Raw genomic sequence first — 15,442 nt, 5'->3', positions numbered from 1 at the left:
TTAAATGGTTCATCACATACTGTATAGGTACATATCATCACTGTCGGGTGTTCAAATGTTCAAAAATAGCAGATATACAAGCTCACAGTGCATCACTTTGTGCCGTGCTGTGAGCTTGTACATCTGCTATTTTTGAACACTAGAGTTGGGCCCTCACACCTACGTCACACCTACGTCACACCTACGTCACACCTACGTCACACCGCCGATCTGACCTGGGTTCCTGCACAAAACATTTTCACTTTTTGTCACATTCTGAACTGTAAAAGGCTCTTCCAGTCATCACATGACTAATGAATCACAGTGACATGCTTTTATTTGGCGTATCAGGTTTGTTTATGGTTAGATCTGAGTCAGAGTGACGTGGTCGTGGTCCGCCTTTAATATAGGATGTAAAGAAGTGTGTGTGTGTGTACCATTGCATTGAAAAGCGCTCCATTAACTAATTCCCTGCCAATGACGTCTTTTGACGTCTGTTTTTTGTAAGCCCACTCTCTTAAAAATAAAAATACAAAGAACCAGGAGATAACGCGATCCAAAGATTTACTGCTCCATTCGCTAACCCGTTTAAAATATTAGGGACATATTCTGAATCTCTGCTCCTGTGTTTTACTATGTATTTTTGAGCGAAACATGTTATTTTCAACTAGCTATAACAAGCGCACGGGAATCGCAATGACATTTTTTTTTCTTCACGGAAGCACAGTGAACCCGTCCGTGATTAGCAACCATCAGGGGATCGATCATACTGGAGATAAATATTCTGTGACTACTTCAAAAAGGTAAGAAAATCGAGAGATCCTGGCACTGGGACCACACAGCCAGAAATAAGTCTGGTTAATTGTTAATAGAATGTTATTATTAACACAGTCAAGCAACTGAAGTGAATGACACTGCGTCTTCTGCTTGTTTCCTCTCCAACACAAAGCAATGCAAGTCTCTCCCAAATCCCTAAAAAAAGTTATTACTGGAGGCGAATATCGGAAGGAGTTTGGCAAACACTGATGGAGGTTCCCATATAAACGGATGGAATAAACAGACGTACTGTACGGCCAGAACACACAGCTGTGTGGAAACCAGGCCTTAAGTGGTTACGCTTAGACTGATTATTAAGACCTGTATCGCTGTTGTCAGGCAGACACCTCTTATCTCTGTAAATTAACTTTTGGTGTTTTTTTTTGTAAATGAACGCTCTACTTGATCATAGTACAGCGTCACACAAAAGCATCAAAAGTAGCAGATCTACAAGCTCTTTGAGCTTGTAGATCTGCTACTTTTGATGATTTTGAATCCTGAAAAGTAACAGTTTTGGACATGTGAGGTTTCCACCCAACAGAGAGGATAACACTTATTCGTATGACAAGTAGCCAAAATATAGCCTCGTAAAAACCACCGCCACCGGAAATGGCATGCATTTGCATTTAACCCATTAAGACCGGGAACGCATCCGTGTCATTTTTCAGATTTCTTTGGGCTATTCAAAAATAGCAGATCTACAAGCTCATAGCGCGGCACCGAGTGCCGCGATATGAGCTTGTAGATCTGCTATTTTTGAAAAATCGTGCAAATTTGAGCAAATCTTTGAATATATGTATTTTTTTAAGCGAACATTTGTAACTCAAATCTTTACTTCTGGCCTGGGGGGTCCCTCCCTGGAACAAAAATATTTTACAAATGTTCGCTTTAAAAAATATGTATATTCAAAGATTTGCACAAACTTTCAAGATTTTTCCAAAATAGCAGATCTACAAGCTCATAGCGCGGTTGTTTAATAGACAAAGAAATCTAAACGGATGCGTTCCCGATCTAAATGGGTTAATTCAATCGCAATGTGATTTCCGGGGGGGGGGGGGGTTTACGAGGCTAGCGAAAATAGCCATGGCGATGCGTTTGTTAGCTTGATGATGGGTGGGTGTGGGGGGTGGGGGGGTGTCACCCAACCACAGAGAGAGAATGAGGGAGTGATGGAGGCCACAGGGGGGGGGGGGGGGGGGGGGGGGGAAGGGGGTTACGTGGGAAAACAATGGCGTCTTTCTATCCGGACACACCACCATGGCTACAAAAAGATATTCTGGGCATGGCTTTAAACGCTGAGGACAAGTCATGTGGGAGGCATTCTGTCTAGACGCACAGCGGGGGGGGGGGGGGGGGGGGGGTCTATTCAGCGACACATGACCCCCAGTCATCACATCTACACCAGAGCCTTATATTGGAGAGTTGCGTCAATGAGGGGGGCAGAAAACATCGTCGGTCACGTGGTTCATGTAAAGTGGAAATAGTGACAAAACGCTCATAGACTCTATAGTGCGTTCCGTACACTTCCTGGTTCAGGGCTTTGTCACTTATTCGGCTCCTCCCTCCCGAAGCCGCAAGTGGACTGGTCCGATGAAGTGAACGGAGGTGACGCAACTCTCTAATTATATGGCTCTGCTATAAACCATCTGCATGTTGTTTCCCTCTGACTGACAACATAATGACATTTATATACTTCAAGCTTTATTGTCACGCAAATAGTTAGATTAATGATTGAATTGTGAATTTTGAAATGAACATTGGAACATATGAATGATAAAAATGACTGAATGAATAAACATTTCTTCTGTTTGGCTTTTAGGCTCTGTACAAAAACAAAAGAATCCATGACGTGACATGATTTAATCCTATAATAAAATGGTCTTAAGGGAGGACCGGCCAGCGGGCAATAAAAAGGGACAAGGGCCGACAATTACAGATAAAATCTCCATATACGGGCATATCAGTCGGATTGGCCGAGTGATGTAAGTGTGAGGACCGCGTCAACTTATAGTAACTTAATACTTTCAAAATAAAACACAAATAGTGGAAACAGCAGATCTACAAGCTCAGAGCTTGTAGATCTGCTGTTTCCACTATTAGAAAATTCAACTTAGAAATGATGATGAAAAAAAAAAAAACTAAATTTGTGATTAGGCAACAATTATGAAATCATTGTGACAGGCCTACTTCTGCTGTCATAAAACAAGTGCATTAAACAAAGGTGTGTGTGTGTGTGTGTGTGTGTGTGTGTGTGTGTGTGTGTGTGTGTGTGTGTGTGTGTGTGTGTGTGTGTGTGTGTGTGTGTGTGTGTGTGTGTGTGTGTACCATAGCATCCAGCAGATGGATGCATCGCAGTAGCTCAGGTCTCCTCTCACAGAACTGTCTGAAGAGAAGGTCTCCGATTGGCTGCTTCGAACACAGGCTGACATAGTCTCTCTCTGAGGGAACCACACACACGCACACACACACACACACACACACACACACACACACACACACACACACACACACACACACACACACACACACACACACACACACACACACACACACACACACACACACACACACACACACAATTAGCAATCACAGGTAAAACACCCACAAATATATTATGACCCCCTCTCTAACACACACACACACAAGTGTGGTGGAAAGTAACTAAGTACATGTACTGTACTTAAGTAACATTTTTAGGTATTTGTACTTTACTTGAGTATTTCCAATTTTCACTACTTTTACTACACCACTAGATCTCATACTTAAGTAAAATATTTGAGTACTTCTTCCACCACTGACTGACACACACACACACACACACACACACACACACACACACACACACACACACACACACACACACACACACACACACACACACACACACACACACACACACACACACACACACACACACACACACACACACACACACACACACACACACACACCGATGCTGTTGCAGAGCTCAGTGCATTGGCTGATATGAGGGAAGCGAAGAATCTCCTTCCATTTTTTACTTCTGCCTTTACGTTTTCCCCCTCCACCTGTAACACAATGGAACAAACACACAACATGTCAACACACCATGACAACAACACAACATGTCAACACACCATGACAACAACACAACCTTTACGCTTTCCCCCTCCACCTGTAACACAATGAAACAAAAACACAACAAGTCAACACACCATGACAACAACACAACAAGTCAACACACCATGACAACAACAACACCATGACAACAACACATTGTTTATGTCAGTACTATACCATCTATAGAACTTCTCATTCATGGGGAAATTCTCATTCTACTGCTCTGCCAGCAGAGTGTAGAATGCCCTGACAACTTCCATTAAAAAATGTGGATCACTGCGTTCTTTCAAAAGAGGCCTGAAAATCCATCTATCAGGAGAACACAAAAAATGATATAAATGATATAAATGATGGAGATAAGGTTTCTGCCCGATAGCAATGAAGTATGTTTTATTTTAGTCAGAGTCCAACAAATGGACTCAAATCACCTCCAACGTTCCTCTCACCTTGTGAGAACTGAAGTTACAGTACGTGTGTTTTTAAAGTATACACAGTCTCTGTCGGGTGCAAAATTCTAAAGTAGCGAAAGTAGCAGATCGTCGCAGCGCGACGCGCTTTGAGCTTGTAGATCTGCTATTTGTGCTATTTTTGAATTGAAATCCTGAAAAGTAACATTTTTTGTTAATTTCAAATGCATTTAGTTATACTTATGTTAACTTTATGAACTTAAATACAAATACGTTGGACATAAAAAAGACAATAGAATTTTAATACTAGTCAGTAGCAGAAGCTCAAAACGCGTTGCTTGCTTCGCGCCACGTTTCGTTTCACAACGCCTTGTGCTTGCGAGGCGTTGTGTGAGCTTGTAGATCTGCTATTTTGGGCAAAGAGGTTTGGGGGTAGAGGGAAAAGTATTGAAGGTTTAAGTGGTTAAATGTCTGAAATGAACAAAAAAACATGAATTTACACAACACTGATGATAGTCTATGAAGCCTGTCTGTTCTATGAGAACGTTTCATCTGCAACGCAATTGTAAACATCGTAGGCGTAGTAGGAGGGGGTCCCTGCTTCATCTCTCTCTCAGCTAGGGGGTCCTTGGGCTGAAAAACCCTTAAGGCCCCTGATCTACATGGCTCAGTGTGTATTGTGGAAAGGATGTAGGATGTAGGATGTAGGCCACAGCACTGGCAGCTCAGTGAAAGAGAGAGAGAGAGAGAGAGAGAGAGAGAGAGAGAGAGAGAGAGAGAGAGAGAGAGAGAGAGAGAGAGAGAGAGAGAGAGAGAGAGAGAGAGAGAGCGAGCAGCGTGACAAGCAGACATCTTTAAGTAATAACCCTGGAATGTGCGTAGCGTACGTCATCGTGTGTTTAACGGCCTGACAGTCAATCCTCCTGAATCACTTCTCCCGTCCCGGACACAGACCCAACCAAAACCCTCTGGGCTCCAGCTAGCATTAACCCACGCATTAACCGCCTGGAGTCACAGAGCAGTGTTTTTTTTAAAAACCTTTTTCATATCAAGGTCCATTATTTATTGGACATTTGACCCGTGGATTCACCGTTTGATGAGATTTAGACTCTCAGACCCAAAACTATAATATTTTGTTGTTGTTGGATAAGATTTTGTCCACAATTCCATTATTACTGTAGATGTTGGTACCATAGGAGAGACAACAGGCAAACGTTGATCAAAATAACAATTCTTCTACATTCTCTAATTGTGTAGACTTCTTGTAAATTAAGTAATGCAGATGTTTAACAATAATTTAACTCTTGAGAGCGTAAAATGAAACCAAACGGACCCTTACGGGTCCGTTTGGTTTCATTTTACGCTCTCAAGAGTTAAAGATAAGGGTCCATTTGGTTACCGACTCTCCATCATTTAGCTGGGGACCACCTGGAACCCCCTCAAGGACCACTGGTGGTCCCCACTCCCCACTGGCTTAGAGAACCACTGTCTTAGAGAACTGGAACAGAGTTACAACAACTGTACTTTAAACACTTTCTTTCCCGTCGTCTACACCAAATCTCTTCGGCCAAAAATAGCTGATCTACAAGCTCACATCGGCTATTTTTGTCTAATACCCCCCCCCACCCCCAGAATACAGGACGCTGGGGTTCAAGTGGTTAATGGGAACCACACAGAGAAGTTAGTGGATGCTTGGGTTAGATATTAACCTGGGTTTGTTTTGTGGACCCAACTCTGGCCTTTTTTTTTACATGGTCAGCTGTGTAGAGTGACCTGTATACACTACCTGTACTTTTTACTTGAGTATTTAGTTTCTTTTTGGAAGCTTATGACTTTCACTACACTACATTTAAAAGACACACTTTTGACATATCTAGGGAGGGCCCCCCGGGACCATGTATTGTATTTGAATTGTACTACACATGTAAGCTAAAATGAAGGCAATATATAGTATTATTACAAGTATTGTGGGCATACACATGGCTATATATCTATATATACAGTCGAGGAGCGGTTGGACTGCCTAGTGACAGTTACCCCACACACACACACACACACACACACACACACACACACACGTTGTGATTCACAGAGAAGATTTTGTGTCCACAGCCGCGAGGCAGGTCGGACCCCCAGCGAATGCTTCGCGGGGGGTCTGCGAATCATTCGCTGAAGCGGGCGGTCCCGACGCTCTGGTCCGTACGTAGCTGTTTGAGCTAAGCTATGCGTGCTAACAACAACACAACCTGGATTAGAACATTGAACGTGTGAACCTGCATTATACTCGGCATCCTTGACTTTAAATGTCAAGTAAACATTTATCTTCAATCTGTCCTGTAATGGAAACTGATATTCTGTCAAGTTTTCCTCGTGACATAAACTGTATCTTCGGGGGGAAAGATTTACATATACCGTAATATGACATAAATGCAAGGTGCTGCCTATAAAGTAACAGTGTCATTCAGGGCGTGGATGAAAAGGTTATTTAACAGGGATGACCTGAGAACCACTGGTCTAATGTCCAGTCATAATAATAATAATAATAATAATAATGTCCAGGTCTTTGTGAAGCAGTGCTGTAACAGTTGGTAGTTTTAGGGCTTTAATGTGGACACAGTTCAGTGCATTAATAATAACTGGCGTCAAAACCTTCCCCAGAGAGAATCATTAACTCTAAGCACCTGCCCCTCGTCAGCAGCGGAGCCTAATGGCACATAAACATCCAACACTTCCTTATTTATGCACCAGGCGGCCCCCCCCACCCCGCCAGCCCGGCCCGCCGAGAGAAATTATGCAAAGTTATGATTCATGGAAAACATCTGTTAGGGCCCTTTGTCAGAGAGCTGTGTGGTTTTAATATTTTAATCCCTAATTAACAAAAGGACTCTAACGTCCCACAGCAATGAGCATCATGGCCATAAAGTAGAGAAGGGTCATTTCCTGTGGAAGGGTCAACGGTGTGTCATGATTGTGCCAAAAGCAGGGCCCTCCACCCCGGCTATTCAACACGGAGACAATGACAACCAGCTCTGATTCTCCTTCTCTTTCCATGTGCTGTTTGTTTCTTAAGGCTAGTGACACTTTGTTTCACAGAAACAAAACAAAAACCAAAAGCCTCCAGGCTGCATGGGAAACTCTCCAATGATGCTTTATACATTTATACAAACAAACTAACTTTATTAATCCCACCAGGTGTGATTAGTTTGGAGGCAACAACATAAACATCACAACAAAATGTGGGATGAATTAACCACATACTGTAAGCAGACCTTAATACTTCATCTTACCACGAATAGGGACAATAAGAGATCTACAAGCTCAACTAGGGCTGGGATCCTTTATATTAGGATTTTTAACGGTTCTGGTTTCTTAACGATTCCCTCTCCTAACGGTCCACTTCCATAACGGTTCCCTAGAACCATAAGATTGACTATGAGCTCAAAGCAGTGAGGAGAGGGTTAATATGGTTAATAACTGTCTCTCTGTGCTTTCTGTAGATCAGCTCTTTATGCTTCTGAGTCATGTGACACATTTAACCCCCACAGTGCCGAGACACACCTCGGCACTGTGGGGGTTAAACGTCAAATGTATGAAAAAGCTTAATTAACTGTGTGTGTGTGTGTGTGTGTGTGTGTGCGTGCGTGCGTGCGTGCGTGCGTGTGTGTCATGTGAACCACTGAAAACATTAACCCTTTCTGCTGGCTGGTGTAAAACACACGCACGCTGAGCTGGTGTTTTTTACACAGCCTGCTGATCAGTCATCTCTGCAATACGTTTAACATGATCACAGAGCAGACTGCATCTATACATCTATAGTTCATCTTTTAATTGTTGTTCTTTTTGCTGTGTGTGTGTGTGTGTGTGTGTGTGTGTGTGTGTGTGTGTGTGTGTGTGTGTGTGTGTGTGTGTATGAGCACCTGTTCAGCACCTGTTCAGACCAGACTGAATGTGTTTTTCTGTTCTGTACTGTAATTGTACTTTATTGTAATTGTACTTGTTAATTTTACATCTTTTGTTTTATGTATCCTAATAATCTATAATTGTGTTTCCTTTGCTAGATGTTTTGTGTAAAGCACATTGAATTGCCTTGTTGTTGAAATGTGCAATACCAAAAAATTGCCTTGCCTATGTGTGTGTGCGTGTGCGTGTGCGTGTGCGTGTGCGCGTGTGTGTGTGTGTGTGCGTGCGTGCGTGCGTGCGTGCGTGCGTGTGTGTGTGAACCTTACAACAACAGCCATTCTTATTAAGCATTAAATTATTCCTCTTCCTCTAGATGCCACCAGTCATTTCCTGTCTCGTCATCAGAGCATCTTTGGATCTCTGTGTTGTCTAGAAGTGACTGCACCCCTCCACCCCCCCGCCCCCAACCCCCCCCTCTCAGGTCAAACGGGTTCGAATCCCATGATGTGCCACTGGTGACTCTACGTGCTCAGTGAAAGGCAGGCAGTAACGTGGACATTCCATCCATTCCAGTCTGGTGTTTAGACCCACTCTATAGACACCAACCTACCTCACATGATCTGTCTCAACAACAACAGGCTCATACATATGAAACTATTAGAAGAAGCATTATCTATAGCCATGCCAGAGTGTGGAACACCAACTCGTCGGGACCCCTGGACCGCTGCCCTCCATCCACACCCTCCTGTCTGTCTAGCATCAGGGTCTGTAGCTCTGCAGTGTGTTGTTAGTGGAGCTGTGCCGCAGTGCCTCTACGTAGGTCAGAGGGTGATGCAACTTTGATGATGGAGAGGGCCACTATACTTCCACTCTCACTCCAGAGGGCCACTATACTTCCACTCTCACTCCAGAGGGCCACTATACTTCCACTCTCACTCCAGAGGGCCACTATACTTCCACTCTCACTCCAGAGGGCCACTATACTTCCACTCTCACTCCAGAGGGCCACATTGCATTATACTGTCTCTCCGTATTTTAACTTTTTTGGCTAGTCTATGTTGCACAAAAGTAGCAAAAATAGCCGATCTACAAGCTCAAAACGCGTCGCAGTGCGACGCGTTTTGAGCTTGTAGATCTGCTATTTTTGCTATTTTTGAATTTGACTCCAGATTTTTTTGTGCTATTTTTGAATTGAAATCCTGAAAAGTAACATTTTTATTTGATTGCAAATGCATTTAGTTATACTTATGTTCACTTTATGAACTCAAATACAAATACATTGGACATAAAAAAAGACAATAGAATTGTAATACTAGTCATTAAGCTACTAATATAGACTGAAGTAATTAAAGCGGGTAATAATTTGCATGTTTGGAATCGTAACAGCTGATATCAATAATATATCACTATTCTGATATTAACCTGCGGGCCGCATTAAGTGAAGGTGGGGGCCGCATGTGGCCCCCGGGCCGCCAGTTGCCCATGTATGACGTAGAAGGTGGTGGTGCACCTCTTTCCCTTCCTATAGCTGTACCCAGACCCGTATAAGAGAGAGTTATGACAATAGCGTTGACTACCCATCGTAAGAATGGAATGCGGAAGTGCTCTGTCTATGTCAATGAGATAGTTCCAATGTTTGGAACTACAGCCCATAGCAGCCCGCTTTGCGGCGAGATCAAAGCATGACGTTACTCTCTCTTCTACACTCTGGCTGTACCTTGTGTTGGCTCCTCCCACAGTGTCAGTTTGCTCGCCACCAGTTGTGACTGAGTACCGTTCTCTCTCTCTGACCTGGTCTGTGACCCCAGCTAAATGATAGATTAGGCACCAAATGGACCCTTATAGGTCTGTAACTCTGAGAGTGTACAAATGGAACCAAATGGACCCTAACGGGTCCATTTGGTTCCATTTGTACACTCTCAGAGTTACATTGACATAGATTTTACAATATAAATTGCGGTCCAAGTGATAGAAATGCCATTAAATGGGGGTCCGTGGCCCTAATGCATGTCAAACTGGGATTCCTTGAGAATCACTGCTAGAGCCGTAAAAAATCTTCTCTTATGGGGGTCCCTGGCATGTCTTTTGAAATGGGGGTCCGCGGGCTAATAAGTGTGAATTTGGGGGTCCTTGACATGAAAAAGTTTGAGAACCACTGCCGTAGAGGTTACGCCAAACCTCTTCGCCGAAAAATAGCCGATCTACCAGCTCACAACGTGTTGCAGCGCGACGTGTTCTGAGCTTGCAGATCTGCTGTTTTGGGGCGAATGTTTCCCGGTGAATAGGGATATACTACTAGGGTTCATGTGGTTCATGTAAAAAGTTGGTTCCTATAATAAAACAAAGATTTCCCGGAACCCATGATGACCTGGCCTGACCCCTGACAGCCTGTTTACACTGTGATATGTAGTACCGTTGAGCAACTCTCTCTCTACGACCGTAATGTTTAATGTTTAACAAGAACCAGGCAATTACACTATGAATATGGTCATAAATGTCTTACATATAAAACCCTTTGATCTCCCCTTCATCAGCGTCCTCGCTCTCTTTCTCTCTCTGTGTGTGTGTGTGTGTGTGTGTGTGTGTGTGTGTGTGTGTGTGTGTGTGTGTGTGTGTGTGTGTGTGTGTGTGTGTGTGTGTGTGTGTGTCTCTCTCTCTCTCTCTCTCTCTGTCTCTCTCTGTCTCTATGTCTCTCTCTCTTTCAGACAGAGAGAGGATGCTCTGTGGCGAGGCAGCCTGTCAAACACAGGAACTTGTCACTCACATTTGCCCCGTCCTCCCCCCCTCCCCCCACATCTCTGACATCATCACAGCATGTCGACTGAGGCAAAAATTATGTCCGGATAGTGTCAGCAGAGAGAGAGAGAGAGAGAGACAGAGACAGAGAGAGAGAGAGAGAGAGACACAGAGAGAGAGAGAGAGGCAGAGAGAGAGAGAGAGAGAGGCAGAGAGAGAGAGAGAGAGAGACAGAGACAGAGAGACAGAGAGACAGAGAGAGAGAGAGAGAGATCCGTCTGGTTAAACACTAGGGGTTTACCGCTATTCCTGACATCTTTGTGAGTGTGTATGTGTGTGTGTGTGTGTGTGTGTGTGTTCTCTAGAGATGTCCTCAGCCTCAGTTCAAGTGACACAACCACCATGAGGCCAAAAACACACACACACACACACACACACACACACACACACACACACACACACACACACACACACACACACACACACACAAACACAGCATGTTCTGAATGTGTCAAAAAGTGCAACCCTTTCTAACCCCCTCCCCCCCGTCTGTGTCCTGGTGTCAGCTGGGGGCTGCAGTCTAGTTTATTGGTTCTCAAAGTGGGGTCCGGGGACCCCCAGGGGTCCTTGGAGGAGGTTCCAGGGGGTCCCCAGCTAAAGTAGCAAATGCAGCATCACTATTATTTCAACCACTTCTTTGTCCATTGATACACTGGCTATTCAAAAACAGCAGATCTACAAGCTCACAGAGCGTCACTTTGTGCCACGCTGCCAGCTTGTACATCTGCTATTTTTGAACATTTTTGAAGAATATCGGAAATGTTTGGCATCTCTGTCATTTTAAGATTCCTTTGGCTATTCAAAAATAGCAGATCTACAAGCTCATAGCGCAGCAGCGAGTGCCTGCACTATGAGCTTGTAGATCTGTTTTTGCAAAATCGTGGGAAATGTGTGCAAATCTTTGAATATCTATAATATATGTTTTAAAGGGAACATCTGATCTGTGCTTCTGGGGGGGGGGTCCCTGGGATAACATATTTTGAGATGGGGGTCCGCGGCCAAACACATATCAATTTGGGGGTCCTTGACATGAAAAAAGTGTGAGTTTAGTGTAGGCGTAGCAGAGCCTACACCACATCCTGCAGCATGCAACAGTCTGCATCACACTAACCCAACACATCCTGCATCATGTAACACTATGTATCTACTATGGGTTATAGGTATCAACCAGGGGTTGCCAGATCTGCAATTATAATTTCCAAGCAAGATTTTATTTGAAAATAGCCGATCTACAAGCTCACAACGCGTCGCATCGCGACGCGTTGTGAGCTTGTAGATCTGCTATTTTCAAATAGCTGATGTATATGTTAAAGTGCTCACGTGGCCCAATAGTCGCTTCTTTTGGGCTGGTTTTCCTAGACCTGGTTGCTTGTTTCTCTCACAGAATCTGGCAACACTGGTATATAAACTGATGCTGTGTTGACACAGCCAGATACAAAGATACAGGCTATCGTTCATTTCCAATGGAAGCACAGCCACATGAAGATACAAAGTAACATCCGACATTTGTAGATCTGCTACATAAGTTACAAAGTGAAGTTGAGCTGAGTTCAACTTCCAGACACAAAGATACAAAAACTACACTGTAGCTCCACTGACACAGCTGACCTCAACGACCACGTTGAGCAACACAGATACAAAGTGACACATATGCGGTGTGTCTTTGTGTCTTTGTATCTGCCCGTGTGAATCAAGGGGCAAGTCTTACATATTTACGATGAGGCCGAAAAAATGGCCAGAGTGGCGCTGTTTTACCCTGCGCCGACCTGCGGTGTCAAAAATTATTTATTTTAACGCAAGTGAATGGGTTTTTTGACAAACTTTAGACTTAGATTTTCTTACTGTAATAAAAATTGTCATAAATTCTATATGCTTCCAGTCACTAGTTTAAAGTCTCCTTTCAATCATCATGATATGCGTTTTGCTAAATTATGGTCCTATTTATTTTACAATTGACGATAAAGTAGGCTATTCTCTAGGAGGGGCGGGATGATTTGATTGACAAGCTACACAACCAATAGCATTCATTCCCCGCCCCCGCTCTTGATTGACAAGCTACCCAACCAATAATGGTCTGGTCTCATTCTGCAGGATATGACGCGATATGACGCGATATTGAAAGATGGCGGACCTACAGTCTTGGAACAATCGGCTTCATTTTCGGTCTGTAGGAAGCAGCGGAGTGGCTTTGTCCATCTCATTTATACAGTCTATGGTGTGAACGCAGCACCCCACCCAACTTGATGAATGCGTCGCATCGCATTGTGAGCTTGTAGATCTGCTATTTTCAAATGGCCGAAATGTATACAGGGCTGAAGTGGTTAATGTATGTTTTGTGATCATCACGATCTGCAAAGTAACTAGTAACTAAAGTTTTCAAATAATTGTAGTGGAGTAAAAGTGCAATATTTGCCTCTGAGATGTAGTGGAGTAGAAGTAAAATTACTGAGAACTGGAAATACTCCAGTAAAGTAAAAAAAAATACCTCAAAATGAGTTACTTTCCACCACTGTGAGAGACAGAGTATGTGTGGGGGGTGTGAGAAGCAGGACTACACCTTGAATAAACTCAACGTTTAGCTACAGTACTCGCGTCAAAGTAATGGATACTGCTGGTCAAATATTACTCAACTACAAGTGAAAGTTACTCAGTCCAAAATGTGTACTTGAGTTAAAGCACTGGAGTATTTGTTTGTTTTTTTAATACTGAAGTATTCGAAAGTACAAATTACAAAGTACATTTGCTTTTTAATACACACATGCATTGCTGTATTGAAGCTTTAGCAAAAAATCTAGTCAACCTACAATCTCACTGTATGCGCAGTGAGCTTTTAGATTGACTATTTTCCACTCTTTTTGAAACGGGGCTAAAATGGTTCATTCCTAAAGTCCTTGAGTCCTGAGGGTCTCTTCCTAGAAACGTAGTGGAGTCAAAAGTGCAATATTTGTCTTTGAAATGCAGCGGCGTGAGAGTCATAAGCTTAAAAAAGGAAAAAAAAACTCAAGAAAGTACACTATAAGCCTCGGGTTCCTTAACCCATTAAGACCTGGAACGCATCTGTGTCTCTTTAGATTTCTTTGGCTATTCAAAAATAGCAGATCTACAAGTTTGTAGATCTGCTATTTTTGAAAAATCTTGAAAAATATTTTTTTAGATTTTTTTCAAAGAAAGAAAAAAAAGATTTCAACAGCCCCTAACGGCCCAACGGTAAGGCTGACAGAAATGGCGGTGGATGCGTTGGAGGCAGCTCAAAGTGAACTTTACTCAGGTATCTAGTTCGACGCCGTCCGACCTTCCTAGCCCGTGTTATTAAATAAAAACTGCCGTAAATGGCCAGAAATCAAACATCGAAAATCAGCGAAAGTGGCCGTTATCTCTGGAACGGAAGGTCCAATCTGCTCAGTTCAAAGCTTGTTGGATGCGTGACTTTGAGGACTTTTGGGGTTATTCGTTTTTTTTTGGGGCCTAACATCATGGTAATTGTTTGGGCCGGGCCCAGTTAGGGCCCAGTTAGGGCCGGGCCTTAATTTTCAGGCCTGTTGAGAACTCAAGCTCTTATTCCCATTCCGTTGCTGTCGGGCGAGAATCCTCTCATCTCCATATTCAAACTTCCTCTGTTTTTTTCCCGTAAATGAACGTCCCTACTCCATCACACTACAGCCCTACTCCATCACACTACAGCCCTACTCCATCACACTACAGCCCTACTCCATCACACTACAGCCCTACTCCATCACACTACAGCCCTACTCCATCACACTACAGCTATAGGGGTGGGCAGCTGTGATCATGGAGAGGGACACTATATTTCCACACTCAAACGCAGTGCGACGCCTTTGGAGCTTGTAGATTTGATATTTTTGCAATTTTAATTATTTTTTGGCATTTTTTTTTTTGGAATCCTGAAAAGTTAAAATGTTATTTAATTTCAAATGCATTTAGTTGTACGTATGTTAACTTTATGAACTTAAATACAAATACATTGGACATAAAAAAGACAATAGCATTTTAATACTAGTCATTAAGACTAGTATAAGTTTAAGCTATACAGACTGAAGTAATTAAAGCGGGTCATGTTTGCATGTCTGGAATTGTAACAGCTGAAATCAATAATGTATCAGTATTCTGATATTAACCTGCTGGCCGCATTAAGTGAAGGTGCGGGCCGCATTAAGTGAAGGTGGGGGCCGCATTAAGTGAAGGTGGGGGCCGCATTAAGTGAAGGTGGGGGCCGCATTAAGTGAAGGTGGGGGCCGCATTAAGTGAAGGTGGGGGCCGCATTAAGTGAAGGTGCGGGCCGCATTAAGTGAAGGTGGGGGCCGCATTAAGTGAAGGTGGGGGCCGCATTAAGTGAAGGTGGGGGCCGCATTAAGTGAAGGTGGGGGTCGCATTAAGTGAAGGTGGGGGCCGCATTAAGTGAAGGTGGGGGCCGCATTAAGTGAAGG

At 43.4% G+C, this 15,442-nt stretch overlaps 1 protein-coding gene across 3 annotated transcripts in view; it reads right to left on the bottom strand.

The window, feature by feature from the left end:
- Nucleotides 1–15,442, bottom strand: part of grk5l (G protein-coupled receptor kinase 5 like) — a 64,642-nt gene that overhangs the window by 17,569 nt on the left and 31,631 nt on the right. For 2 of the 3 annotated variants that reach the window (XM_084055748.1, XM_084055750.1), the window contains exons 2-3: nucleotides 3,747–3,842; nucleotides 3,121–3,233 (exon numbers count right to left, since the gene is read on the bottom strand). In XM_084055748.1, coding sequence (XP_083911874.1) covers nucleotides 3,121–3,233; nucleotides 3,747–3,842 — 209 coding nt within the window. Of the gene's footprint in view, nucleotides 1–3,120; nucleotides 3,234–3,746; nucleotides 3,843–3,928; nucleotides 3,950–15,442 lie in introns of all 3 variants that reach the window. The other variant, XM_084055749.1, reaches the window with a different exon arrangement.

Source organism: Gymnoscopelus microlampas, assembly GCF_963454915.1.
Source record: "Gymnoscopelus microlampas genome assembly, chromosome: 4".
Lineage (NCBI taxonomy): Eukaryota > Metazoa > Chordata > Actinopteri > Myctophiformes > Myctophidae > Gymnoscopelus > Gymnoscopelus microlampas.
This window is presented reverse-complemented; position numbering and strand designations above follow the sequence as displayed.